Raw genomic sequence first — 27,925 nt, forward strand, 5'->3', positions numbered from 1 at the left:
GAAGGGCCATGGGCACACTGAACACAGTTGCTGTGTTTATAAAAAGCACATTAGAATAAACAGTGGCAAAACACTTTTGAAGCCAAAAGTAGCTTTTAGTTTCTTAACTAAACCAAATCTTTAGAACTTGAATAAATTCCAGGAAGTGCTATTTTCAAGTCTTGTTGCTTAGTACAGTCATAGCAGTAAAGAAAGCAAGTAAGATTTCTGTTGGGCCTAAGAGAACTATAAGAGTATACTTAACATGTTGTGATATTTTCTCTACTTGGATAAAACTAGAAAGAGACTGATTTATTTTTTGTATTCTAACTACAGTGAGTTTAAAAACCTGCCATCATATGCAATGTATACTAAGAACCGTAGAACTGCACAAGGTGCTAATTTGTATCTGAAGAAACTGATCTAGGAATAGCCAAGGACATTTATTCTGAATCAAACTTCATAATAGAACACTCCCATCAACCGTACTAAGAAAGTTATCACATCTTCTTAAAAGTTTTTAAAAAACTATTCAAGACTGAACACCAAGATTTATATTTTAGTTTTATTCTCATGAAAATTGAAACCTAGACAAGGTATGTAAATACCTTGCGCACTGGCCTGAAGATGTCTATAATTTCCCCATTGGAAAAGTTCATCACAAATCCTTGTATGGGTTCTTGATTCCCAAAATGAGGCTTTCCATTCACAGCAAAGAGCAGGCCTGCAACAGCAAATCCAGTTAACCTTGCTTTAAAATATGGGTAAGTATGGACTTCTTATATATGCATGTACATTATGCAAACAATAAATTTAGGGTCAACCTGGTCCCTACAATTCACAACAAAAGCATAATATAAATTACTTAGCAAGTGTCTCCTCCTGAGCAACCAGATCAGGGGCAAACAAGTTAGAGAACTAACCTCCTTGTAATGGGAAAATCAGGAACTGAAATGTCTGTTCTACTTGGAAAGCAATAGAAATCAGGAATACATAGATACTGATACATAGATATACACACATATTGCTATTATAGGCATCCTAAATAGAAATTGGGGAAAGTCAGGTTATTTAGGCCAATAATTCTGGATTCTCAGATCTTTTAAAAAAATCAAGAATATTTTCCATAGCTGCATGGAGAATCTGAGAGAAAAATCATAGAAAATAAGTGAAATTATAGTATATATAGAATAATCTGATTTTACACAACTATAATTTGAAAACATTAGATGTATATTTCAGATTATCAAAGACATATTTTTTCCTTAATTAAAAAAGACCATCTTTTAAATTTTCATGCCATGAACACTCTTTGTAGTAAAATTATATTTCTTAACACAATACTATTTATTCAAAACAATGAAAATGGTGATGTTTACATTAAATAAATAATTCAGATTATTGAACACTACATTTTCAAAGAATTAAAACATAATAAAATATACTTAATGCTAAGCCACTGTTGAAGATATTTTCATCACTCTTGAAGGATTATAGTTTTTTCTAGGATATACTATAAAAACACTAAAAACATCAATTACTATTGTGGAAAATTATAAAGAAAATTATCTTTTGCTTAGATTCTGTTCTTAACCAGATTCCTTCTCAACGAATATTTTTCTTCTTATATTTAATTTATTTTTGTTTATTATGAACTTGATCACCCTCTTTATTAAGTAAATGGTCCTGACAAATTTTTCTTTAAATGTGTGGAAAACCAACATAAGGACTAATAGTTGAGACCCTCTTACTACTTATCCTTAATTCCTTAAGGAACCACATTTGCTCTCTATCCAATCACCTGTGTCCCTTGATTTTATGCCCTAAATAAGTTGGGGGCTGCTTGGTCCAGATAGTAACTTTAATACCATAAGAAACATAAATATTACAGTAATCCCTATAGTTAATGCTACTTTAATACATGTATAGATATTTTTATTAAAATATATTATGCCCATGAATTTTTCAATAGTTCTTCATATTATTGATCTTATTTCACTCCAACGCGAAAAAAGTTTAAATATTTTCACCATAAAATCATAAGTATGTGAGGTGATGGGTTTGCTAACTAGCCTTACTTAGTCATTCCATATTGTAAACACAAATCATCACATTATACTCCACAGATATATACAATTATTTCAATTACAATTTAACAAACATTGTAATAATTGTATGTAAATTTCAGAAATAAATATATTTTCAGTAATTCATTATTTAAAGAAAATGCAGTAAGTTGTTTTGTGATATAAATTATATGTATTTTATTTTATTAGTCTGAATTATTTTTCATATTTTCTTAGAGTCAAGAAAATCTATTTTGGAAATGAGAAAAAAATTCAGGATTTTATTGATGATTTATCTTGGTATTTAGGCACAAGCCTCACTTATTTTTACATATTTTATCTTTTAAAAAATTGGTCACTACTGTTTTTAAAAATGTGAAGCGAATATTTTGAATACTGATTTTCATCAGACATATACCATCTGTTGATGTGTGAAGACAAATATTAATTATTCAATACTAGAGCAGATGATCATAATTAAAAGAAAATGAAAATCAATGTTTGGGAACAGTTTTAACCCCTTACAAACAGTTGTTAAATCCTCTGAGTTCTTCATTGTTTCTGTACAATGAATAGTGGTACTTGAATCAAAACTGAGTTAGAGCACACTAACAGTTTTAAGATACTTTAAGATCTGAAATATAATGCATCTTTAACTCCTAACAAGAAAGAAAACTTATAAAAAGAGAGCATTAAGATAAAACCATTTTTAAGGATAGAATACAGTAGGACAGAAAACAACAAACATATTGAGATGAAATACCTGGTATATATGAAATTGCAAATACATTTCTTCCAAATGATGAATGCTTAATCTCTCTCACAAATTCTTTGGTGTCAGTTTTAAAACACTGGATCCGACCATTTTCCCGGTCTGCCACACATAATTGGTCCAAATGAGGCACAAGGGCCAAGCTATGAGGAACATTGAACTGGCCTGGCTGAGGACTGCTCCCTGAAGACTCTGTAGAACAAAGAAAAGCCTTAGATACACAATTTAAAAAATCACCCAAAGTTTGACTCTATATTACTTTTTTAAATTGATGTTGGTAAACCATTAAATCCCTGCAGCCAGGGGAAAGATAAGGTAAAGCAGTTTATAAGTTTTATAATAAATACATTACAGATTTTCTCCCTATTTGGACAGTTGTTTTCCTTATAAGACGCGCGTGTGTGTGTGTGTGTGTGTGTGTGTGTGTGTGTGTGAGACAAGCTAAATGGATGCATACATGACCCTGTTTTTTTCACTGTAGGGGACAATTATATCTCAAAGACTATGAGTGGCGGCCAACACCTAGTTCCCAATGATACTGGGTAAGAATTACAATTGGAGATTAAGAGTCTTATTGGGTACCTTCTCCCCACTGTGTGATGAACTTTCCACTTGGTGAAAACTGCACAATCCGGCTGTTGCAGTAACCATCTGATACATAAATGGCTCCAGTGCCTGGATCCACAGCCACATCAGTGGGTTGACAGAAGTGATTCTGGTCACTACCTGGTTGCATGCTCCTTCCCAGGATTAATGTAGGGCCTTCCTTATTGTTTGGATCCAGTTTGAACACCTTTTAAAAAAGGAACAAAATCCTTACCTACTTTTCGTGGTTATTAGTGACTTACACCCAAATGACTAAGACCACTTTCACAAGCAATTGGAGTAGAAGCTCCCAGAGACTTACTTAAAAGAAAATATTAATGCCTTTTAGAACTGAATGGGATCCTAGAAATCATCTGGTCTGGTTCCTTCATTTGATAATAAGGCCTATGGAGATTAAGTGATTTGCTCAAGGTCACCCGGTTAATTAGTGGTGAATGGAGACTAGTATATGGATACCCAGTTCCGTCCACCCCGATGTTTCCTTTTTGTCTTTTCTTAGCTAATAAATACTACAACGCTCTCCAGATAACACGAGCAATAAATGCTTCCTGAGATGACCTTTCTCCTGGTTCTCCAAGTTATTTGCCACCTATTCATAAAAAGTATATTATACTTGATATAACTTCTTTTAAAAAGAACATAGATTTGACTTTATATATATATATAAAGTCAATTTATAGAAGATTAAGATAGGATAAGAAAAAAATAATAAAAACATAAGTGAAAAAACAGAAATAAGACTCAGGGCCAGGCATGACGGCCACACCTGTAATCACAGCACTTTGCAAGGCTGAGGTGAGTAGATTGCGTGAGTCCAGGAGTTGAAGACCAGCCTGGGCAAAATGGTGAAGTCCCATCTCTACAAAAAATTTTTAAAAATTAGCAAGTATGCTGATATGTGACTGTGGTCCCAGCTACTTGGCAGGCTGAGGTGATCCTCTGGGAAATGGTGACTGTAGTGAGCCAAGATCGTGCCACTGCACTCCAGCCTGGGAGACAGAGTAAGACCCTGTCTCAAACAACAACAACAACAACACCAACAGAGTTAGGAACAGAGGGAATAAAAGCAAATATAGAAAGTTAAGCAAATGGTTGGGAGGGACCATGTAGTTATTTGAGTGAAGCTTCACATCTGGCTCAAGGGACAAGTTCATCGTTTACATACTCCCTTTACCTAGCATTGAGTTCTAAAAGAAATATTTCAGATGTGGATTGTTATGGACTGAATGTTTGTGTCTCAATCCAGATTCACATGTTGAAATCCTAACCCCCAATACGATGGTAATATGAAGTGGGGCCTTTGGGAGGTAATCAGGACAAAAGGGTAGAGTTCTCATGAATGGGATTAGTGCCATAATAAGAGACATCAGAGATTACTATCACTCTGTCTCTCTGGCCATGAAAGGATACTATGAGAAATTAGCAGCCTATAACCCAGAAGAGGGCTCTCACTAGAACTCAACTGTGCTGGCACCCTGTTCTTGAACTTCCAGACTCCAAAACTGTCAGAAACAAATTTCTGTTGTTTGTAAGCTACCCAGTCTATGGTACTTTGTTATAACACACTGAACTAAGACATGGCTGCTCTGTTTTCTTGCTATAAACTTACTGAGACACACACACACACACACACACACACACACACACACACACACACAGACCCGTACAACTCCAGAGCACTTCAAAAGCATAACTCTGTTAGCTTCTAATTTGAATATTACCAAAAGGAAGACTACCTGATGGAGAGCCACGTCTGTGACCCAATAATTCCCATCTTTATCTATACTCAAGCCATGTGGCAAATAAAACCTGTGAAATAAAAACATTTGTGTTAATTACATTTTTGCTCTCAAAGTATATGTGAGGGAAACTTTTCTAATTAATCTGTAAAGGCAGTACAAAGTTTTAAGTTGATAAATATATACTTGTATTATTATAGAAAAGACTAACAGGAATTATTAATAAAAATACTGTTACAATAGACCTCTGTGACAAACCTTAAGTAGTATTTAATAGTATTAAAATTTATAAATTAAGCCTACATATAAATTACAAATGTTTATTATAAAGTATGATATACTAGAGAAAACAGTATCGATTTAAAAACAAGTTCTAAGATCATAAATATTAACATTTTACAAATATGTATAAAACTATCTTAAGAAATATAAATGGATTTTTATAGTTTGAGGTTAAAATATGTTGCAAGGAAATGTAATGTGTTAACAAAAACTATTAAATATAAAACTCAAAGGCTTTAAAGGGTGCCTATTAAAGACAGTAAAACCCAAAGCAACATAACTTTCAGCCAACATGGGCTGTGAATATCTAAGCAAAGTGAAATAGTGAGCTGGATCAACATTAGAGAAGGTTAATCTGGCAAATCAATGTTAATGATCTGGGTAAGGAACGTGGACTGGGCTAACAGACATGTGGACAATCAATACATTGAGGTGGTTTGGTCCAATGACATCTGACAATCCAATAGTTCTGTTAGTTTCTAATCTTAGTATAGTGCTGACAACATATATTTTTTTTTTCATGAGTGCTACTGTAACACTCTGATTTTGACTAATTAGCTGAACTAGATCCCTGTTTTGACAACTGAATGTGAGGATTGTGATTTGCTTTCAAACAGATGCTCCACCGATGGCCAAGTTGATTTAGCAGTAGTTGTTCTGCCTTCCACTTAATTCCTTTCTGGAATAAGGGTGCTTCTGGTTAATGAATAGAGCACCATGAAACAGGTTCAAATATTTCACTCCTGACACACCAGCTTGAAAATGCTGTTAAAAAATTTTAAGCATCATTACTACCATCTCCACAAGCAGCTGCACTCAAAACAGTGGCTACTCACCTTGTGAGGAAGCTGGCTTTCCCTGTACTTAAGCAGAAGGAGAAGGGTATAGTTCCTGAAGCTGTCAGGTTACAATGGGTTCAGGCGATCTGTAAGCAGATGCCTCTCTCACTTTTTTCAATGACCACAAATATCAGCCAATTTTTTTTTTTTGGCTGCCAAATGTCATCTTAAAATAAGACTAAATAATCAGCAGCTTTCAAAGCCAAATTATACATGCATGATAAGGAATGCTAAAAATGACATTTGTTTAGTATTCATTTTGAGATTGAAAAGAGAAGCTCTTTTTCTTAATGATGATACTTGATGATTTTGGTTGCCCTGAAGCCTTTTTCTGCTGAATAATTATTTGGATCATTAGATCTGGCTGAGCAGCAACTCACTTAATCAACTAGATAAGATATATATTACATATGAAATATTCAACAAGCTTTAATACCACATATTAAAATCACATGGGAAAGTATTAGCCCCACCATATACAAAATCTGAATCTAATTTCTTAAATAACAAATTGACAAATTTTAATTGTATACATTTATGGGGCACAATGTGATGTTATTATATATATATATATATATATATACACAATGTGGTATAATTAAATCAAGCTAATGAACATATTCATTGCCTCAAATACTTAAATTTTTTGAAACGAGAACATTTCAAATATAGTCATTTAGCAATTATGAAATAGACAAGGACCTGAATAGACAGTTCTCAAAAGAAAACACATAAATGGCCAACAGATAAATTAATCTAACTTTTTGAAGTTTCCCAGATGATTCTAACATTCAGTCAAGATTTAGAAACACCTATTTAGAAAATGAAAGATGGGATGGCTCAATTAGTTTTCTGATTTCTTAAGTGCAGCTATACAATGCACTCAAATTTCAAGACTCTGTGACACACTTTATACTCAATATATGTAGTACTAGTCTTAACAACACAAGTCGTTTAACTCACAGATTTTTTCCACTGGACTGGAGTACTGTAGCATTATTTGGATCTATGACAAGTATAGTGTCTTCTTCAATTGGTCCGAGTCCTCTTTGCTGGTAAACAAACTTGCTGTCAAAGGAGCTAAACAAAATGCATTAAATAGGAAATGAAGCAATTATAAATTCCAACAAAATTGAGAATTGCAGACCACTTAATTGAGGTTCTAAATACAAAATTAAGAGAGCTCAGATATATTTGACTTCACTCTTCGTCCTTGACATTTCATTCATTTGGATTATAATATACACCATTAACCTGCAGAACCATGCTACTCAGGGTGGTCAGTGGAACAGAAGCACTGGCATTGCTGGGAAATGCAGTTTCAGACCTACTGAACCGGAATCTGCATTTTCACAGTGGGTGAAATGGGTGGTTCCTATGCACACTGGAGTATGAGAAACATTGATCAAGAACTCTTAATGTACCTGAAAAGTTTCAAAGGCTCTTCCAAATAGTATGCAGTCATTCAATAGATATTTTCTTTCAAATTACAAAGTTAGATATGACCTAATTTAATTTTCTCAGTAATAATAATAGCTGGAAGAGTAGTGATCAAAATGTTTGTTATTATACTTGCCATAGATACAACATGTGAACACGTATTATAGAGATATAAAAGAGAATGTTCAAAGAATTTAAACGTTATAAAACCAAATCTATCCTCGAGCCAAAAATGTGCTTAGAGGCATATAACTTATCAAATAACAGCTATTCTATAACTACAAAATGAAACAACTATGCAATAATTTAAAAATTCAAATATGACAATTTCTGCTTTTAAATCAAGTACCCTTTAGGTTATTATAAAATATTATGGACATATATTTATATATATACTTCAAAATTATATTTCTATTTAAATTCTTAGTAATGTAATTCCTTAAATTCAAGATTATGACAGATACATTACTTATTTCATGTTCTGTTTGGGAAATCATATGTCAATAGGGATGAATGACAAAGATAAACTCTTCCAAGCTTCTGTAACAGAGAAGTAAATATATATTTAATAAATACAATAAAAGTTATCTTCTGAAAAAAATGATTGGATCAGTACATAGTTGCAGAGTGTGTGTATTTATAAATATATGTATGAAGTCAATAGATGACTTATGAATATTTCTGAAAAATAGAATTTCCTTTATAGTGTCAGGCAAGGTTTTGAAAAAAATATTAATATTTTGTAGTTCAACTGTTTAACCAAAAGAAGAATCTAAATAACATTCAATATTTGCTAAGATATTATATATTTGCAATTTGGGAAGGTAATAGACTGCTCGGATCTGTCATGCATCCCTTGATCTGTTGGCTGGGATTTTTACGAAACTTATATAGAGTCTCAGTACTCTACATAAATAGGAGAACAAAAAATTCTTAAATTATATTCTCTGATCATTTAATAAATGCATCACACAATTATCTGAGCTACTTGACTGTTACAGTCTTTTGGGCATAGTTTTCCTGAAAGATAACAGTAAGTCCCTGAAGTAGTTCTTATTAATGATGCATTCAATTGAACACAAAATATTGATTCAGCTTTGTCAATCTAAAAAGTAAGTAATACTCTTTATATATGCTATTATGTGCAGTTAAAAAACACACAGTGGTATCTACAAAAAAAATAAATTTATGAAATGGAAGTAGCATCATTAACAAAACAGATTTCATAAGATATTTATGAGGTCATTATCAAATTGAAATGTGAACTTTTATTAGATAGGAACCAGTGTAAGAATATTCATAGTATTATTAAATCATGGGAGAGTGGCATGATTTCAATGTAGTCATTCTTGTGACTATGAAACACCAAGTAATTTATCCTCTATCTGAAACTCTATTTTCAACATTAATTTATTTACTAAAATCTTTATAACTATTCCTCTGGAAAACAAAGGTACTGGATTCAACCATTAGTAATCTTTTATTTTTCCAACTTGACTATAACATTGACTAACAAGTTCAGCACCTCTGAGACTCAGTATGTTGTAAACTTCACATTCATGTAAAAGATTAAAATTTCTTCATTCATTATCTTTTGTTAAGGTTTGATATGGTCTGGTTGTGTCCCCACCCAAGTCTTACCTTGAAGTACAATTTCCATAATCCCCACGTGTCGTGGGAGGGACTTCTTGGAAAGTAATTGAATCATGGGGTGATTACTCCCAGGGTGCTGGTCTCATGATAATCAGTGAGTTCTCATGAGATCTGATGGTTTTATAAGGGGCTTTTCAACTTTTTGCTTGGCACTTCGCCTTCTTGCCATCATATGAGGAAGGATTTGTTTGCTTCCCCTTCTGCCTGAATGTAAGTTTCCTGAGGCCTCTCTAGCCATGCTGAACTGTGAGTCAATTAAAATTCTTTCCTTTATAAATTACTCAGTCTTGGGTAATTTTATTAGCAGTGTGAGAAGGAACTAATACAGTAAATCTGTACCAGAAGTGGGGTGCTGCAATAAAGATATACAAAAATGTGGATGTGACTTTGGAATTGGCAGAAGTTAGAACAATTTGGAAGACTCAGAAGACAGGAAGATGTGGGAAAGTTTGTAACTTTCTAAAGACTTGTTGAATGGCTTTGACCAATGTGCTGATAGTGTTAGGAACAATGAAGCCTAGGCTGGGATGGTCTCAGATGGAGATGATTAGGTTGCTGGGAACTGGAATAAGGGTGACTTTTGCTATGTTTTAGCAAAGAGACTGGTGGCATTTTGCTCCTGCCCTAGAGATCTGTGGAACTCTGAACTCAAGAAAGATGATTTAGGGTATCTGGTGGAAGAAATGTCTAAGCAACAAAGAGTTCAAGGGGTGACTTGAGTGCTTTTAAGAGCACTCAGTTTTATTCATTCACAAAGATATGGTTTGAAATGGAACTTATGTTTAAAAGAAAAGCAGAGTATAAAAGTTTGGAAAATTTGCAGCCTGATGATGTGATAGAAAAGAAAAACCCATTTTCTGAGGAGAAATTCAAGCCAGCTGCAGAAATCTGCATAAGTAATCAGCAGCCAAATGCTACTTGTCAAGGCAATAGGGAAAATGTCTGAGGTCTTCACAGCAGCCCCTTCCATCACAGGCCCAGTGGCCAAGGAGGAAAAAATGGTTTCGTGGGCTGGGCCTAGGGTCTTGATGCTTTGTGTAGCCTCAGGACTTGGTGCCTTGTGTCCTATCTGTGGCTAAATGAGGCCAAGGTGTAGCTTGGGCCATGGCTTCAGAGGGTGCAAGCCCCAAGCCTTGGCAGCTTCCATTTGGTGTTGAGGCTGTAGGTGCACAGAAGTCAAGAATTAAGGTTTGGGAACCTCTGCCTAGATTTCAGAAGATGTATGGAAATGCCTGGAGGTCCAGGAAGAAGTTTTCTGCAGGGGAAGAAGCATCATTGATAACCTCTGCTAGGGCAGTGTGAAAGCGAAGTGTGGGGTTGGAGCCTCCACACGGTCTCCACTGGTGCACTGCCTAGTGGAGCTGTGAGAAGACGGCCACCATCCTCCAGAACTTGGAATTTTAGATCGACTGACAGCTTACACCATGTGCCTGGAAAAGCCACAAACACTCAATGCCAACTGTGAAAGCAGCCAGGAGGGGGCTGAATATTGCTAAGCCACAGGGATGGAGTTGCCCAAGGCTGTGGGAGCCCACCTTTTGCATCAGTGTGACCTGGATGTGAGACATGGAGTCAAAGGAGATCATTTTGGAGCTCTAAGATTTGACTGCCCCACTGGATTTCAGATATGCATGGGGCCTGTATCCCCTTCATTTTGGCCAAATTCTCCCATTTGGGAGGAACCTGGTTGAAAGTAATTAAATCATGGGGCAGTTTCCCCATACTGCTGTTCTCTGATAATGAGTTCTCATGAGATCTGATGGTTTTATAAGGGGCTTTTCCCCATTTTACTCAGCACTTCTTCTTGCCATCACATGAAAAGGGATGTGTTTGCTTCCCCTTCTGCCTGACTGTAAGTTTCCTGAGGCCTCCCCAGCCATGCTGAACTGTGACTCAGTTAAACCTCTTTCTTTTATAAATTACCCAGTCTCAGGTATGTCTTTATTAGCAGCATGAGAAAGAATTAACACAAGGTTTAAGTCTCACATTCCTCATTATTCAGAAATGTTTCAGTGCTTTATAAAGCCACATTGGCAATCTACATTATGTGAAAATTATGCTTCTGCTATTAGAAGTTAAAACCTTTCCCCTCTTTTTTAAATGGAAATTTTAATTGAGGTAACTGCAGATGCATATACAGTTGTAAGAAATAAAAAATTTCTGTGTGCCCTTTACCCTGTTTCTCCATTTTACAAAACTATATATAACATCACTACATTTAATAAAACTATATACAATATTTTCTTTTTTTTTTTTTGAGATGAAGTTTTGCTCTGTTGCCCAGGCTAGAGTGTAATGGTATAATCTTGGCTCACCACAGTTTCTGCCTCCCAGGTTCAAACAATTATCCTGACTCAGCCTCCTGAGTAGCTGGGATAACAGGCATGTGCCACCACGCCTGGCTAATTTTGCATTTTTACTAGAGACAGGGTTTCACCAAGTTGGTCAGGCTGATCTTGAACTCCTGACCTCAGGTCATCCACCCACCTGGGCCTCCCAAAGTGCTAGAATTACAGGTGTGAGTCACTGTACCTGGCCCTATTCTTAGTTTATTTCCTTGAAATATACTAATATATTACTTTTCTACCCCACCCTGACATATGGAATATGGAAAGTTACTGAGTCTTCATAGTTCTTGCCAATTTATAATTCTTACCAAGTGCTATCCACTTTATATGTAGATTGTGAGTTCTAACTCACCATTGACAGCTAATAATAGTGGCAATTAAATTGCCTATTGTATATCCTTGCATTAGACCTCAGCACATATAATTGCACATCTTCCCCTCTATGTAGAATGACAAACCATTAGGGAAACTTGATATATTTACTTGCCTGTGGTTTCTCCAAGAATGGGTTGCAGTATTTCTGTAAGATAACTGCCCCTTTGATCTATCTTCTAATTCATGTAAATATTCACCATTATTCCTAAATCTCTGGTCATACTATTTTAGGAAATAGCACTCCTACAATTTATTGATGAGAGGAATGCAAAAATGAGATTTCATACACTGAACTTGTGTAATTTAAAGCATTTCCCTTAGCTCCAGATTATTTCTCTAGATTCTCAAATATTTCAAAGTGTAAACTATAGGTTAAATTACTCACTGGCAGCTATGTAAGATCAGAGTCACAGACCTGGAATGCTGGGCTTGGCTTCCAAGGAGAAACAAGCTGTATTAAGGAAGACATATAAATAACAGAACCACAGTCCTTCTGACAGCCAGGTCAAATGAAAATGTTGCAGCTGATGAGTAGGTAAGTGAAAAACACCCTTTATCAATGGCATTGTTCTGCACTGCCCACAAATGTAGAAAAAAAAAATGTATCAAGTAATTGATATTTTGCTGCCACAAACACTGTTTGTGTATGGGCATTTATACTCACAATCTAGAAATTTCAAGTTTCCATTGGTGCAACAAAAAGCAAAATTAAATAATTTGAGGATCATTTAATTTTATTTCATTATCCACTTTTTGGTTTTGTAATAGAAAATTTTGACACAGCAAATGAAGGAATGGGAAGAATAACAGCAAATGAAGGAATGGGAAGAAAAATAAGGAACAAAACAAAATAAGACAGAGTAAGTAAATCAGAGTAAACTTTTTTTTGAGACAGAGTCTCACTCTGTTGCCTAGGTTGGAGGGCATGGCATGATCATAGCTGATTGGAGCCTCCACCTCCAAGACTCATGTGATTCTCCCATCTCAGCCTCCTGGGCAGCTGGGACCACAGGTGCACCCTACCTTGCCCAACTAATTCATTTTTATTGTTTGTAGAGATGGGGTCTCCTATATTGACCAGGCAGATCTTGAACTTCTGGGCTCAAGGAATTGTCCCAATTTGGCCTCCTAAAGTTCAGATATTTATAATTAAAAGTTGGATCCATAAAAAAAATCATCTTTCAACTTATCAAGAGATCTTTCCCAGCATCTTAGTACAATGTAACAACTAATTATCTGAGTCATTTTAGGTTTCATTTGCTATCACAAATTAGACTTATGTCATCTATGTGTACAAAGGGCATTTTATGTTTGCTTAAGACTAGCTATTTTTTCATGCTTTATAATTATTATTCATATTATCACTGTACTACCAGTGAAGGGTATCAGTAATAATGCAAATTCTAGAATTTACTGATTAGAGAATCTGTTCATTTAACTACTACCTCTCAAAAACAAAGTAAAAAATAACACAATGCAAACAAAATATAACAAAACAAAATCCAAAGATAAAACACTCTACTTATATATACCTCATTTAAATGTAGTAATTTACTTCAGTAATGTAAATAACAAATTAAAAAATGCAGAATTCTTAGGAAGAATATAGCTTTTAAAAAAGTAATCATTACATAATAGGCCTGACCACTTTATTTAAGATTATTGTGATTGTGATGTCTTTCAACAGATGTCTATGTGTTTAAACTGGCAGCATCCAGGGACACTGATTTACTCAGATGATTGGTTGACCAGTCCTAATCCTTTCACTTGGGATGGCTGGAGCTTCATGGAATTAATAGCTGGTCCCTAACGGTTACACGGGCAAATAGTAAAAGAAACTGACATCTTTTCTCAAATGAGAAAATCACAGTCCTCCTTCAAACACACATGTTAAACTTGCTAAGTAAGTAGTTTATAAACTCTTGTAATTCAAAGAAAAGTAACCTTTGAACAGTCCACAAATGGCTGTCAGATTACAGAGCTGGATACACCGTTGCTATAGCAAACTTCTTATTTAGTGTTCCAAAGCAGCTATCCCACATTATTTGCTGCAGACAGGTCTTTATTTCAACCACATTTAACTTTTTACAGGATATAATAATACCCTGCACATTTCACACAGTGCCTGGAGCACTTTTGATTTTTCTTTGCTTCTCTGGAAAAGCACTCAGTTGAAAAGACTGAACTGTGGCCTATGGGCTGGAATTCATCAGTTCCTTATTTTAGCAGTTTGAATTCTTCATTAATGATTTTGCACATTAGCAGCTAATCAAACAGTTTAGCTAAGGCTGGGAAGAAATGTTTTGCTATTTCACACACAAAAAAAGCTAGAGTAAGGAGAAAATAAACTTCTATGCCATCAATCAAAATTAAGGGAATGCAAAATAAATAATAGCAACTGAAGGAAGATATGAAATACAATGTTGCAATTATATAAATTAAGAAGCTAGAGAGAGAACTGCAGGTTTTCATGCAAGAATATAAGTGAAAATGTAACCTCAATATCAGAAAAGCAAAGACATAGCCTACAAAGGCCAGAGGTTCTCAATGGAATAAAATTTAATATGTTAAAAACACTTATTTCTGAAAATATACACATTGTAAAAAGCCCCTGTGAGGCAGGAAAAGAGGTGGACAGACAAAAAAAATCAGTATTACTATTTAGTTCATTTTAGGCCTTGAACTATAGATACCACAAATAGATATGGAAAAAAAAAAAAGAACTAGGTATCATATACCCAGGCTCTGGATTCCATTCAGTCAATAAGGCCATTGGGGACAAGTGACTTAAAAAAGCACATTTGTTACTTAACAATGTAAGGTAACTATTAAAGCCCTCACTTTTTATGCAAGAGACTGAGAATCAGGGAGTACAAACGTCTTGATGCAAGTCTCAGAAATAGGAAATGGTAACCGAGATTCAAATCCAGGCCTCCCATCTTCAAAAAATGTGATTTTCTCTTACTTGGATTGACTTGACTGAATTGGTAAATCTCCCATTCAATGTGCATAGTAGAAGAGATGAAGTAATAGTCATATAACTAAGAAGAATTAGAGAAACTAGCATAAAACCGGAAGAGAAAGGATCCAGTACAGTGCGAAATGGCAATGTGAGAGAGAAAGGTAGAACACCGAAACAGTCTTTGTTGCAGAACTCCTTATGGTTTTCCCTCAGACGTGAAGGTACTAAAGTAACAGCCACTTTTGAGTTCTGTACTCCAGGGCCAGTTAAACCCTAAGTTACGAAAGACATTGCAGATGTTGAAGCAGAACCCAGGCAGATATCTTAACTGAGGCTCCAGAAAACTAGTGAAGCCAATCTTGAACTGACTTTTCTGCAAGTCAGGAAGCGGATGGATTTCTAAAACAATAGATCTTGGCAAAATTCCACAAAGTGTTGATAAAGAGATTGTTTGTGAACTATCTGAGGGGAGGAGGGAAGAAGATTCCTAGAGGGCTATGAGTTCTCTACAAACAAAACTTGCAAAAGCAACCATTCAACTATTCAAATTTTATAAACAGCATCTATGAAGATGTAAAAGGCATGCTTATCAAATACAATACGAAGCTAGGAGACCCAACACAAAGCTGGGAGATTTAATACAAAATCTTTGGCTAATTCAGGTTAAGATAATACCTGTAAATTGAAACAATGTTAAATCTAATAAAGTAAAACCTAATTAGAATAAATCCCTGAATTCAATATTTTTAAAACAGTGCATAAGCATAAACTTCCAGAAAAATATCAGCACAATTTTTGACACATATTTGAAGACTTTTGTAGATTACAAATTCCACATAAGGCAACACAGTGATATAACTGCTAAAAAATAAGTAAATACAATTCTCTTATACCAACAGAAATGTAGAATACACATCAAAATAATTAATTACAACACTAATTAAATAATATGTGAGGTATTGTGACTTCTAGGTGAAACACTTTAAAGAGAGAGAACCCAAAATTCCTTCAGTTGAAATAAATCATGTCAGCATAAATATTGGATGAAAGCTTGGAGAATATTCAGTTCTTTTTTCAAATATGCAAATAAATGACATGGATAAATGGGAATGAATTCATTCTGCATTACTATAAGGTGAAGTTATAGGACTCGTATTTAGGTAAAATAATGAATAACTTTATAACATCTAGATAAGTCCCATAATTGGAAAGCATGTCTCATCTAGGAAATTTCTTGGCATTGAAAAAAATCAAAGCACTACATGATGATCGAAGGTGCTGTAGCAGAGATGTGTACATTAGTTGGAAGGCTGGAGATAAGCTCCCTGATGGACACTTGCTGTTTTGGGTGTACAGTGTTTATTGTTCCATTTTCTGCTAATGAAACCTCAACTTTTTTAGTTGAGCCACCATTTTGAGCTCCACTCTCAGTCCACTGCTTCAGGTGATGTTGACTGTACTCCCACATTCTGTGGGTAGAATGAAAGGCTCAGGCTAAACCAAAGACTCAATTTTATTTCTCTGACCCAAATAATTGGCTTAATGGACAATGAGACATGATCTAGGTCAGACCAAGGAATGCTACAAAGACTAATTTTAGTGAGTTTATGTTGACTTATTAGGCATATAGGCTATCTCTTCTATGACATTAGGATGATAATGTGAACTGAATCTGCAAATGGAGAGGAGCAACAGAAATGACTCAGGGACTGTGAATGGAGCCACTCTACAGAAAAATGAGCTGTGAAATAGATTCTAATGATGTCATTGGGCTACTATATCTCTTGAAATTTCCACTTATACAAACTAATTTCCTCTGTTCCTAAGTTAGTTTGTATTAGGTTTTCTCTCTCATTTGTAACAGAAAGAATCTGAAGTGACATTACTTCCAAGATGCCTTCCAACTCCATGTGAAGAAATAATAAACAAAATAAGAAATACAACTTCTAATATCTAAAAGTTAGGGGCAAGACCCATAGCTTAGTTAAGTGGGTATATGATTTGAGTTCTGCATAGTACACCCCAACCACAGCTCAGATACGTGAAGGAAAGGCCAGGAAGCACTTGAGCGTGGTGGTAATTTTAAGACAAAAACGTAGGAACAGCTGTTACTGAGGCAAAAGCTACCCAGTTCCTGCTGGGAGGCATTTAAAGAGCTCTAGCTGCCATGCTGCCTTAACACCAGGGGAGACAAGAGACTCTTCAAAGTTTCGTTACACCCTGCTGGCAATAGGCATTTCTTATTTCAGCTAGAAGAAAAGCTTGTTAAAGTGGCAATACTGAAGTAAGGGAGAAAAATGGAAATCAAATTGACAAAGGGAGTGAATATCATCTTTCAAGAGGACAGAGGTTTCTCATCATTATTTTGGTTGCCATGTTTATTTAGCGTGGTTAAGTCAAAGAATAAGGGCTAATCATGGTTACCAGCTGGGAATGAAGAATAGTAGTATTTATAAAGAAAGCTGATACAATGATATCAAAGGAACTTTGAGTACTAAGTATTAATCAGGAATTATTATTAACTCTAAGTACTGTTTGATATTTAAAGAATGATTACAGCTTATGAACTATGGGATATGGAGTGCTTTAATTTGATTTAGAACACTTCCTGGTCTTACAGAACCTACACTTTTGTGAATCTCAGAAATATCAGAATGGGAAAGATTTCAAGAAAAATTAATATAGGATTTCTCACTATGAAACAGTGGTAAGAAGAAGAATAGAGTTTCCACCTAATTTTTAACTTGCATTGTCCCTCACCTGTATATCATAAATTCCACAGGAAGGGACTTTTTCTTTGTATAAGCCTTGGATTTTTAATGAAGGACAGAAAAAAAACTATATACTTCATCCAATTTATAGAACGTGACTTAGGAATGATGGCCATGCATTACTATGCAAAGAATAGAGCCTGAATCTAATTCGTTCTTTGAACAAATCCAAATTTATTTTCTTAAAAAATAACTAACACTGTAATCCACTTCGGATTCTACTCAGAGAGCTGAGTGCAAGAAAAGAATTTCCTTACAACTATGGCTTGCAAATCTGCTAGGGGCCAACAGGCAATAAATACCAAGAAGGGAGAAGGAAAGAGAGAGAAAAAATATTTTTGCATCTGAAAGAGAGATGAAGAAGAGAGAAGAAACAGAGATTAAGTGAGTAAAAGCAGTTTGCTCTGAAGATGTCTTGTATGTTTAACCACACCCCTTAGTGGATGTCATTTATCAGGGTAAATACTCTGGGGCTTTGGCAATGAAACCTGAATCTATTTCCATAGGATCCTGGTTACCTAGATGCTACCACAGACAGAAATGCAACAAAAATGCTCCTAGGTGGTTCCTGTTTCATAGTCTTATTTCATCTCCCACCCTAAACTGGCCTTTATATGTCAGTTTTTCTATTAAACTATTCCAGCCTCTGCTGTTTACTTGGAATGAATATCACATTAAAATGGAAAATTGGCTTTTGTCCAATTTAGCTTTAGCCAGCTGAAACAGTGTCAATGGGAGAAAACGATGCTGTAATTTTCTCCTCTGGTAAAATATGGCTAGAAATCCATGCAGAAAATGTAGCAATATTCATTAAAGTGAAGAATATGCTACCATGAATAGTAAGTTTGCTTTTAAAAGCACTTGTTAAAATACCATTAGATGTTCAATAATGACTAAGACTATGCAACAGAGATGTATGCATGAGAATGTTGAGTTTGATTATTTACTTTGAAGTGATCTTCTTCAGATTCCATTTTCAAGTGTGACAACTGGAAAGGACAATTAAACAGTAACAAAGCTACCAATCTATTCTGAAATGCTGATTGAATTCCATCTTCAACTGCACAAAGAAAACTAGATATATGCATATGTGAGAGAACCGGGTTAAATATAGGTTTAATAAACATCTCTGAACCGAGAGAAACAATTGAACTGTACATGTAGATCCTCAATTTTCCAATGAGACCCCATAGTTATACACATGAAAAGAGAAGATTCACTAGGTTTAATTGACAAAAGATTTTCAAATTTATCTCCCTGTGTAAATTTGTAATATAAGAAGTGAGTAAATAGATATTCATTTCTTAAAAGAATTAAAACAACCTGCTAGATTGTGGGGTAAGCTTTTAAAAATACAATCATGAACATGCTTACAATTCTATTAAAAGCAGTATTGCAAAGTGGCTGAGTGCGTCAACTCTGGAGTTAGATGCAAAGCAACTGAAGCCTGGCTTTGCACTTGCTAATTTGGGCACAATGACTTAACTTCTCTTGGTTTCTACATCTGTAAAGTGAATGATGGTGACTCAGAGGAGCACTCAACAACTGTTGAACATTTTTACTAAAAATCCCTCTAAGAAGGTAGGAAAGGAAAATCCAGAGGATAAAGCAGGAGTAATAGACAGTCCTAGAGTTATTCTTAAATCTTTGATGCTCATGAAAAGAGCAAATTGGAGTAATAAAATTAGTCTATATTAAAACATAAAGGCCGCGTTGCCATTTCTTCACCTATAGTGGCCAAACTGCCCCAACCACAGTGTCCAGGACAATGGCCTTAGCATAGTTCTACACCCAGGACATGAAAATAACAAAAGTGTGTTGTTTAGTCAACCAGTAACCTTTCTGAGTTAATCACTTATCATGAGCACTCTCCTTGAAGTCTTGAACGTTTTCAGTAAGGTACTGACTTATCTTTAATGCTATTCTTTTTAGGAAGTGATGATCACTTCACTTCCTGATGTCAAAGGAGGGAGCAAAATGGTAAGTGGGTAGAATGACAGACCGTTGCTTCTTTCCAAAAGCTATTTGGTGAAACTACTTTGTATTAAAACACACGAGACTTCCTCTCTGCTACTTACTACAGTCCGATGTTAAAAGGACAAATATATTTTGCTTATAAAAATCAAATTCTAAAAAACCTTTATAGTTCTCTCACCATTATTCCTAATTTAATAAAAAAAGTACATAATTTTTGTTTTCAGTTGCTTATTGAAGAAAAATATTACTTACTTTCCAGCCCAGACATGGTCACCTCTGTGGAAAATCACCAGGTTATTCTCAGGGTCTAGAGCCACCCCAGAAACCTGGCCTGGCAACAGGTATACTCCAGGCCAATCCAGTGCCTCTTCCATGTGGAAATCTAAAAGATATATCCACAGATTTAGTGTAAAAAAGAAAGGTCGATTGCCTCATGAGGATTCACAATAGTTACAAGAAGCTCATGCGATAACATCACTAGATGCAAAGAAGTAAAAGGAAGACAATCAAGCCGTGCTCTACATAAATCATACCACATGCACATTCCAAGTAGCCTTCTGAGTGATAAAATGAAGTGACTGGGAACTTGTATTAGGACTGTTTTCTTTTCCTTTTGATAAGATGCCTGTAAAGCCCGCTAACTCAAGTCATTAAAGGGTAAATTTGAGACAGTCTTTTTCTTGATAAGATTCTTACTTTAATCTCTTTAGAAAATATGACAACATAGATGGCATTTTAATACAAAGCTTTTTGTGAATAAATAGGAAGAATGGGCAATAAGCCTGGAACTCTGGGTTTCTATGTCTCTCTCTTATCTATCTATCATCTATCTATCTATCTATCTATCATCTATTAATCAATCAATCAATCATCTCCTTAGTAAATTCTGGATATTCAATATTAAACAGCCCCCATAAGAAACCATCGTTGATTATTCCTTGTTACAAAGAACTAAGATATTGATTTCATTCTCCTAACTTCAGTGATACTATAAGAATAGGACTCTCTCTTTCACTCTTCATATTTTGTTTCCTAAAATGAGAAAAGAAAAATATGACAGAAACTCTGTGACTGAATGGTTTCCAAATTATTTTTATTTCTTATCAGAATACATTTATCTTCAGAGAAGATCTGGGTTTGTGTGTGTATGTGTTTTGAGACAGGGTCTCACTGTCTCCCAGGCTAGAATGCAGCAGCACCATCACAACTCACTGCAGCCTCAACCTGCTGAGCTCAAGAAATCTTCCCACCTCAGTCTCCTGAGTAGCTGGGACAACAGGTGTGCACCACTATGACCAGTTAATTTAAGAAAACAATTTATTCTAGAGATGGCATCTCACTGTGTTGTCCAGGACGGTTTCCAATTCCTGGGCTCAAGTGATCCTCCTGCTTCAGCCTCCCAAAGTGTGAGGATTATAGGTGTGAGCCACCGCAGCCAGCCTCATTTGTGTTAATCGCTTTTATAAACATGCTCACTAATAAAGGGGTATATATATATCTATACTAATTGAGGATATAGAGCCATGAAGATCACTGTGAAAGCTACTGTGTCAGTGTTAATATTCTTTCCCTCCCAAATACTTCAACAAAGATTTTGAAAAGAAAGGCAGCAATTTGAGTCTCATTTCTCCTTGCCACCCTCTGATGGATGTGGTAACATAAAGTGAAATCCTCAAAGACAGACATTAAAGACTGGGGGGAGAAAGGGAAGCTCAAAGCTTATATGATCACCTGTGAAAACTTGAGAGGATGCTTGTGTGAGAACAAGCACTTTTAAATAATTCTGTCAACTATAGAAAAGAAAAAGTATCTTTCATCCAAAATATTTTAAACTTTGTACATTTTCTTTAATAAAAATTAACAAAACATAGCACAATTAAGAGGATGCCCAGATTAGGACAATCTTTGCTGAAGCATTTTCTTTCTTTCTTTCTTTTTTTTTTTTTTATTTTCCTGAAGCATCTTCAACAACTATTCCCTAAGTGTACTTTCTAGGTAAGATGCTATGCTGCTACAATCTGGGAATGCAAAGGAATAAAACATGGTTTTTGGCCTTGGTAAATATAACCTAATATGATAAAATATAAGATAAGATATAATAGGCTATAATATGATAGGAATATGACAGAATAAAATGTTTAAAAAACCTAGGAACCCAATACTTATGACACAAAGTAGTACAGGAATACGTGAGAGGGCCCAGAATCCTTCCCGACGTTTGGGCTGGAACAGGTAGGATTAAGGCCTACTTAAAAGGTTTCCTGTGGAAACAAACATTTAAGTTTGCACTTAAAGGTAAGGTGGGGTTCATCAAGTGTAGAAGTAGGCAGAGAATATTTCGGTCAAAAAGAATAAAAGTGAGGATGTTTATAACTGCAGAATGTATTTTAAGATTTTAAAAAATAATCTGGAAAGGATATGTGTGTACGCCAGGTGAAATGGGGGGCTGGGGACTGGATTAGCTGATCCTGAGATCTGGTTTAGACTGAAAATTGTACTGATACCACCTAAAAGAGTCCAGATTTAACAATGATAATATAGTGTGTAGCTGTGGTATCTAGACCTCTACTGATAATTTTGAGGCACGTTACAAGTGCTTTATTAGCAGCAGTAAAGCACAGTGTCAAGGAATAATTTGCTTTTGAAATATTTTAGAGTATATGAAAACGTCATTGTCACTCGTGTATTGTGATATGCCTTCCTGATTTGGAGAGAAGGTAAGCAGAATTACAGCTGGCATGCCTGAATTTGCAAATAATTTTAGGCATAGCAGTGGATATGAACAGAGCTGCTCAGATGAAGAGTAGATGAACAGTATCTATCATCTATCACGCTTGCTTGTCATAAAAGGGAAAACAATTGCAAACTGCTTCTACAGGCAATTAGGAACCACTGAAGGTTTAGAAACATGTTTTATTGTTACAAAATAATTGGACATATTTATAGGATACATGAGATATTCTGATATGAGCATGATCAAATCAGGGTATTTAAAATATACATCACCTTGAACACTTATCATTTCTTTGTGTTGGAAACATTGAGTATCTTCTCTTCTAGCTATTTTGAAATAGACAATATATTGTTGTTTAGTATATTTAACCTGCTGTGCTATCAAACACTAAAAGTTATTTCATCTCTTTACATGTTTCTACCCATTAACCAACTTCTCTCTATTCCCGTAGATCTTTCCCAGGCTCTGGTAACTATCATTCTATTTTCTATCTCCATGAGATCAATGTTTTAAGCTTCCACATACGAATAAGAATGTGGTATCTGTCCTTCTGTTTGGCTTATTTCACTTAACATAATGATCTCTAGTTTCATCCATTTGCTGCAAGTGACAAAATTCCATTCTTTTTTATGGCTAAATAGTATTCAATTGTATACATGCACCACCTTCTCTTTATCCATTCATCTGTTGATGTATTCTTAGGCTGATTCCATGACTTGGCTACTGTAAATAGTATTGCAGTAAACATGGGGGTACAGTTATCCCTTTGACTGACTTTCTTTCCTTTTTGAAAAATGTCATTTGTATAATGATTACCTTAAATTTGTAGATTGTATTAGTCTGTTTTCACACTGCTGATAAAGATATACATGAGACTGGGGTAATTTATAAAGAAAAAGAGGTTTGATGGACTTACAGTTCCACGTGGCTGCGGAGGCTTTGCAATCATGGTGGAAGGTGAAAGGCATGTCTGACATGGCGGCAGACAAGAGAGAATGCAAGCCAAGAAAAAGGGGTTTCCTCTATAAAACCATCAGGTCTTGTGAGACTTATTCACTACCCTGAGAACAGTATGGGGGAAACTGACCCCAGGATTCAATTACCTCACACTGGGTCCCTCCAATGACACACGGGAATTGTGTGAACTACAATTCAAGATGATATTTGGGTGGGACACAGCCAAACCGTATCACATAGTATTGTCATTTTAACAATATGATTTTTTTTCAGTCCATGAGCAGGAAATATGTTTCCACTTTTTTGGTGTTATCTTCAATTTCTTTCATCAATGTTTTGTAGTGTTCCTTGCAGAGATCTTCATCTCCTTGGTTAAATTTATTCATCAGTATTTTTCTACGCTATTGTAAATAAGATTGTTTTCTTGATTTCTTTTTCAGCTAGTTCATTATTGATGTATAAAAATGCTACTGATTTTCATATGTTGACTTTGTGTCTTGAAACTTTACTCAATTTCTTTATAAGTTCTAAGAGTTTTCTTGGTGAAGTCTTAAGGCTTTTCTCTATATAAAATCATGTCATCTGCAAAGAGGGAACAATCTTACTTCCTCTTTTCTGATTTGGTTGTCTTTTAGTTCATTTTCTTGCCTGACTGCTCTGGTTAGAACTTCTAGTACTCTGTGAAATAAGAATGGTCAAAGTGGCATCCTTGTCTTCTTCCATTCTTAAAGAAAAGGCTTTCCTCTTTTCTCCATTCAATATGATGTCAGCTTTGGGTTTGCTGTATATGGACTTTGTTATGTAGAAGTATATTCCTTCTATGCATAATTTATTGAGAGTTTTTGTCATGCAGGAAACTAAAATTTTAGCAAATGCTTTTTCTGCATCTATTGATATGATCATATGGTTTTTGTCCTCTATTCTGTAGATGTGCTGTATCATGTTTATTGCTGAACCATCCTCATATCCCAACAATAAATTTCACTTGATAATTATGTATTATCTCTTTGGTGTGTTTCTGAAGTTGGTTTGATAGTACTGTGTTGTAGATTTTGCATTTATGTTCATCAGAGATATTGGTCTGCTGTTTTTCTTTCTTTCACTGTATCCTTATCTGGTTTTGGTATCAAGATAATGCTGGTTTCATAGAATAAATTAGGAAGAATTCCCTCTTCTTCCACATTTTGGAATAGGTTGAAAAGAACTGATATTAGTTCTTTATAATTTTGGTACAATTTAGCAGTAAAGTCATCTGATCCTGGGCTTCTCTTTGATGGGAATTATTATTATTATTACTGATTCAATCTCATTACTTGTTATTAGTGTGTTCAGGTTTTCTATTTCTTTCTAGTTCAAGCTTGGTAGGTTATATGCATTCAGGAATTTATTCATATCTTCTAGGTTTTCTAATTTATTAGCATACAGTTGTTTAAAACATTATATCTCTAGTGACTCTTTATATTTCTGTGATATCTGTTGCTATGTCACCTTTTTCATTTCTGATTTTATTTATTTGAATCTTCCCTCTTTTTTTCTTGGTTAGTGTAGGTGGCAGTTTACTCATCTTGTTTATCTTTCAAAAAACCAACTCTTTTTTCATTGGCCTTTGTATTTTTTTTTTTTTTAGTCCCTATTTCATTTAGTTCTGCTCTGATGTTTATTCTTTCCTTTTACTAATTTTGGGTTTGGTTTGTTCTTGCTTTCCCAGTTCTTAGCAGTGCATTGTTAAGTTGTTTATTCAACATCCTTCTACTAATTGATGTAGGCATTTATTGCTATGAACTTGCTTCTTACCATTGCTTTTGCTATATTCTATAGGTTTTGGTATATTGCGTTTCCATTTTCACTTGTTTCAAACATTTTTTTGATTTCCTTCCTAATTTCTTCATTGACCCAATAGTTGATCATGAGCACGTTGCTTAATTTCTATGTATTTGTAGAGCTTCCAAAGTTCTTGTTATTGAATTCTAGCTTTTTACTTTGTGGTCTAAGAAGACACTTGATAGAATTCCTATTTTTAAAATTTTGTTGAGACATGTTTTATGGCCTAACACACAGTCTATCCTGGAGAATGTTACATGTGCTGGTAAAAAGAAGGTGCATTCTACAGCTGTTGGATAAAATGTTCTGTAAATGTCTTTTAGGCCAATTTGGTCTAAAGTGCAATTTCAGTTCAATGTTTATTTTCTGTCTACATGATCTGTCTAATGCTGACAATGGTTGAGGTCCCCAACTATTACTGTGTTGGAGTCTACCTCACCCTTTAGGTCAAATACTATTTCCTTTGTATAGCTCTGTGCTACAGTGTTGCACGTATATATATTTAGAATTGGTATATCCTCTTGCTGAATTGATCCCTTTGTCATTATATAATGATCACTTCATTGTTGTTGTTGCTTTTAATGTTATTAAAGTCCATTTACCTGATACATAACTACACATGCTTGCTTTTGTTTTTCATTTGCATGAAATATATTTGACCATCACTTCACTTTTAGTCTTTTGTGTCTTTACAGGTGAAGTGAATTTTTATGAGCAGCAAATAGTTGGGTTATATATTTCTATCCATTGCAGTCTGCATATTTTAAGTGAGAAATTTAATCCATTTACATTCAAGGTTATTAGCGGCAGATGAGGACTTACTCTTGTCATTTTGTTAATTCTTTTTTGGTTGTTTTGTATAGCCTTTTTTCCTTTCTTATTGTCATTGTGGTTTGGTGTTTTTTTGCAGTGGCAACACTTGAGTCCATTCTCTTTCTCATTTGTGTGTCTGCTCTGCCACTGAATTTCATACTTTTATGTGTTTTTGTGATGGTAGATATTGTTCTTTTGCTTATAGAGGTAAAATCTGGACTTCCTTAAGCATTTATTGTAGGGATGTTCTAATGCTAATGAATTCCCACAAGTTTCGCTTGTCTGGGAAAAACTTTGCTGGGAGTAGCATTTTTGGATGAATTGCTTTTTGCTTTTAGCACTTTGAATATATCAATTTACACTGTCTCCTGATCTGTAAGGTTTAAGTTTAGAAAGTTGCTTTAGTCCGAAGGAGGGCTCCTTACATGGACTTGATGTTTTTCTTTTGATGTTTTTAGAATTGAATCTTTGTTTTTGACTTTTGAAAAATTCCACTATAATATTTCTTGGAGAAGACCTTTTAGGTTGAAGCTATTTAGGGATCACTGGGATTCCTGTATCTGGGTATCTGGATCTCTTCCAAAACAGGAAGTTATCAGCTGTTATTTCATTACATAGGTTTTCTATGCCTTTGTCCATCTCAACACCTTATAGAACAACAAAATTTGAATATTTAGTCAGTTTACAGTGTCCTACATATCATATTATGTAGGCTTTCTTCATTTTTTTGATACTTTTTTCTTTTTAAAATCTCATGTGTTTTTTTGTTAGTTTTTTAAAAAAGTCAGACAGAATCTCACTGTCATCCAGGATGGAGTGAAGTGGTGCTATCTTGGCTCACTGCAATCTCTGACCCCCAGGTTCAAGTGATTTTCATGCCTTAGCCACCCAAGTAGCTGGAATTATAAGCACACATAACCCCGTCTGGCTATTTTCTTTTTCTTTTGTATTTTTAGTAGACACGGGGTTTTACCATGTTGTCCAGTCTGGTCTCAAACTCCTGACTTCAAGCAAACTACCCACCTCAGCCTCCCAAAGTATGGGATTACAGGTATGAGTCACATGCCTGGCCTCACTGGGTTATTTTAAAAGATGTCTTCATATTCAGAAATTCTTCCTTCTGCTTGATCTAGTCTATTGTTAAAGTTCTCAATAGTATTTTTATTTCATTTGATTAAATTCTTCAGTTCCAGGATTTCTGTTTGATTCTTTTTTATAATATCTCTTTGTCAAATTTCTCATTCAGATCATAAACTGTTTTTCTGACTTCTTTGTATTTTTTACCTGTGTTCTCTTCTATTTTACTGAGCTTCTTTAATATCATTATGTTGAATTCCTTTTCAGGAATTTCATAGATTTCTTTTTGTTGAGTATGTTGCTGGAGAATTATTGTTTTCCATTAGAGGTATCATGTTTCCTTTTCATGTTTCTTCTCTCCTTACAATGATATTTCTATATGTGGTAAAACAGTTGCTTCTTCCAATTTTATAGATTGGGTTTCATAAGGAAAGATGTTTTTCTTTATATACAAACTATAGTGTTGGTTGAATTGGGTGCTTTGGCTTTGATTCTAGGTGGGCACAGTAGTCTCTGTATGATTTCTTTGGTTAAAATCAGCATCAGTGATGTCTGAGTTCTTCAGCAGCTTAAGCTGTACTTGTTAGTAGAGGCTACAGAGAGGCTTTGCTGAGGACAGGGACACAAGGTGGGTTAATCCTTGGGCCCCACTGGTGGCAACAGTGAGCTGAGCATGCCAGTCTTTAGGCCCCTGGGTGGTGTGTGCAGGTATTG

At 35.0% G+C, this 27,925-nt stretch overlaps 1 protein-coding gene across 27 annotated transcripts in view; it reads right to left on the reverse strand.

Moving 5' to 3' along the window:
- The window catches only part of PAM (peptidylglycine alpha-amidating monooxygenase), a 289,959-nt gene that overhangs the window by 17,336 nt on the left and 244,698 nt on the right, over nt 1-27,925 (reverse strand). For all 27 annotated transcript variants that reach the window (XM_078365116.1, XM_035291164.3, XM_002744737.7 and 24 more), the window contains 6 exons: nt 20,062-20,191; nt 7,247-7,363; nt 5,160-5,232; nt 3,400-3,610; nt 2,809-3,009; nt 588-703 (listed from right to left, as the gene is read on the reverse strand). In XM_078365116.1, coding sequence (XP_078221242.1) covers nt 588-703; nt 2,809-3,009; nt 3,400-3,610; nt 5,160-5,232; nt 7,247-7,363; nt 20,062-20,191 — 848 coding nt within the window. The remainder of the gene's footprint in view (nt 1-587; nt 704-2,808; nt 3,010-3,399; nt 3,611-5,159; nt 5,233-7,246; nt 7,364-20,061; nt 20,192-27,925) is intronic.

The sequence above is a fragment of the Callithrix jacchus genome, chromosome 2 (genome assembly GCF_049354715.1).
Source record: "Callithrix jacchus isolate 240 chromosome 2, calJac240_pri, whole genome shotgun sequence".
Lineage (NCBI taxonomy): Eukaryota > Metazoa > Chordata > Mammalia > Primates > Cebidae > Callithrix > Callithrix jacchus.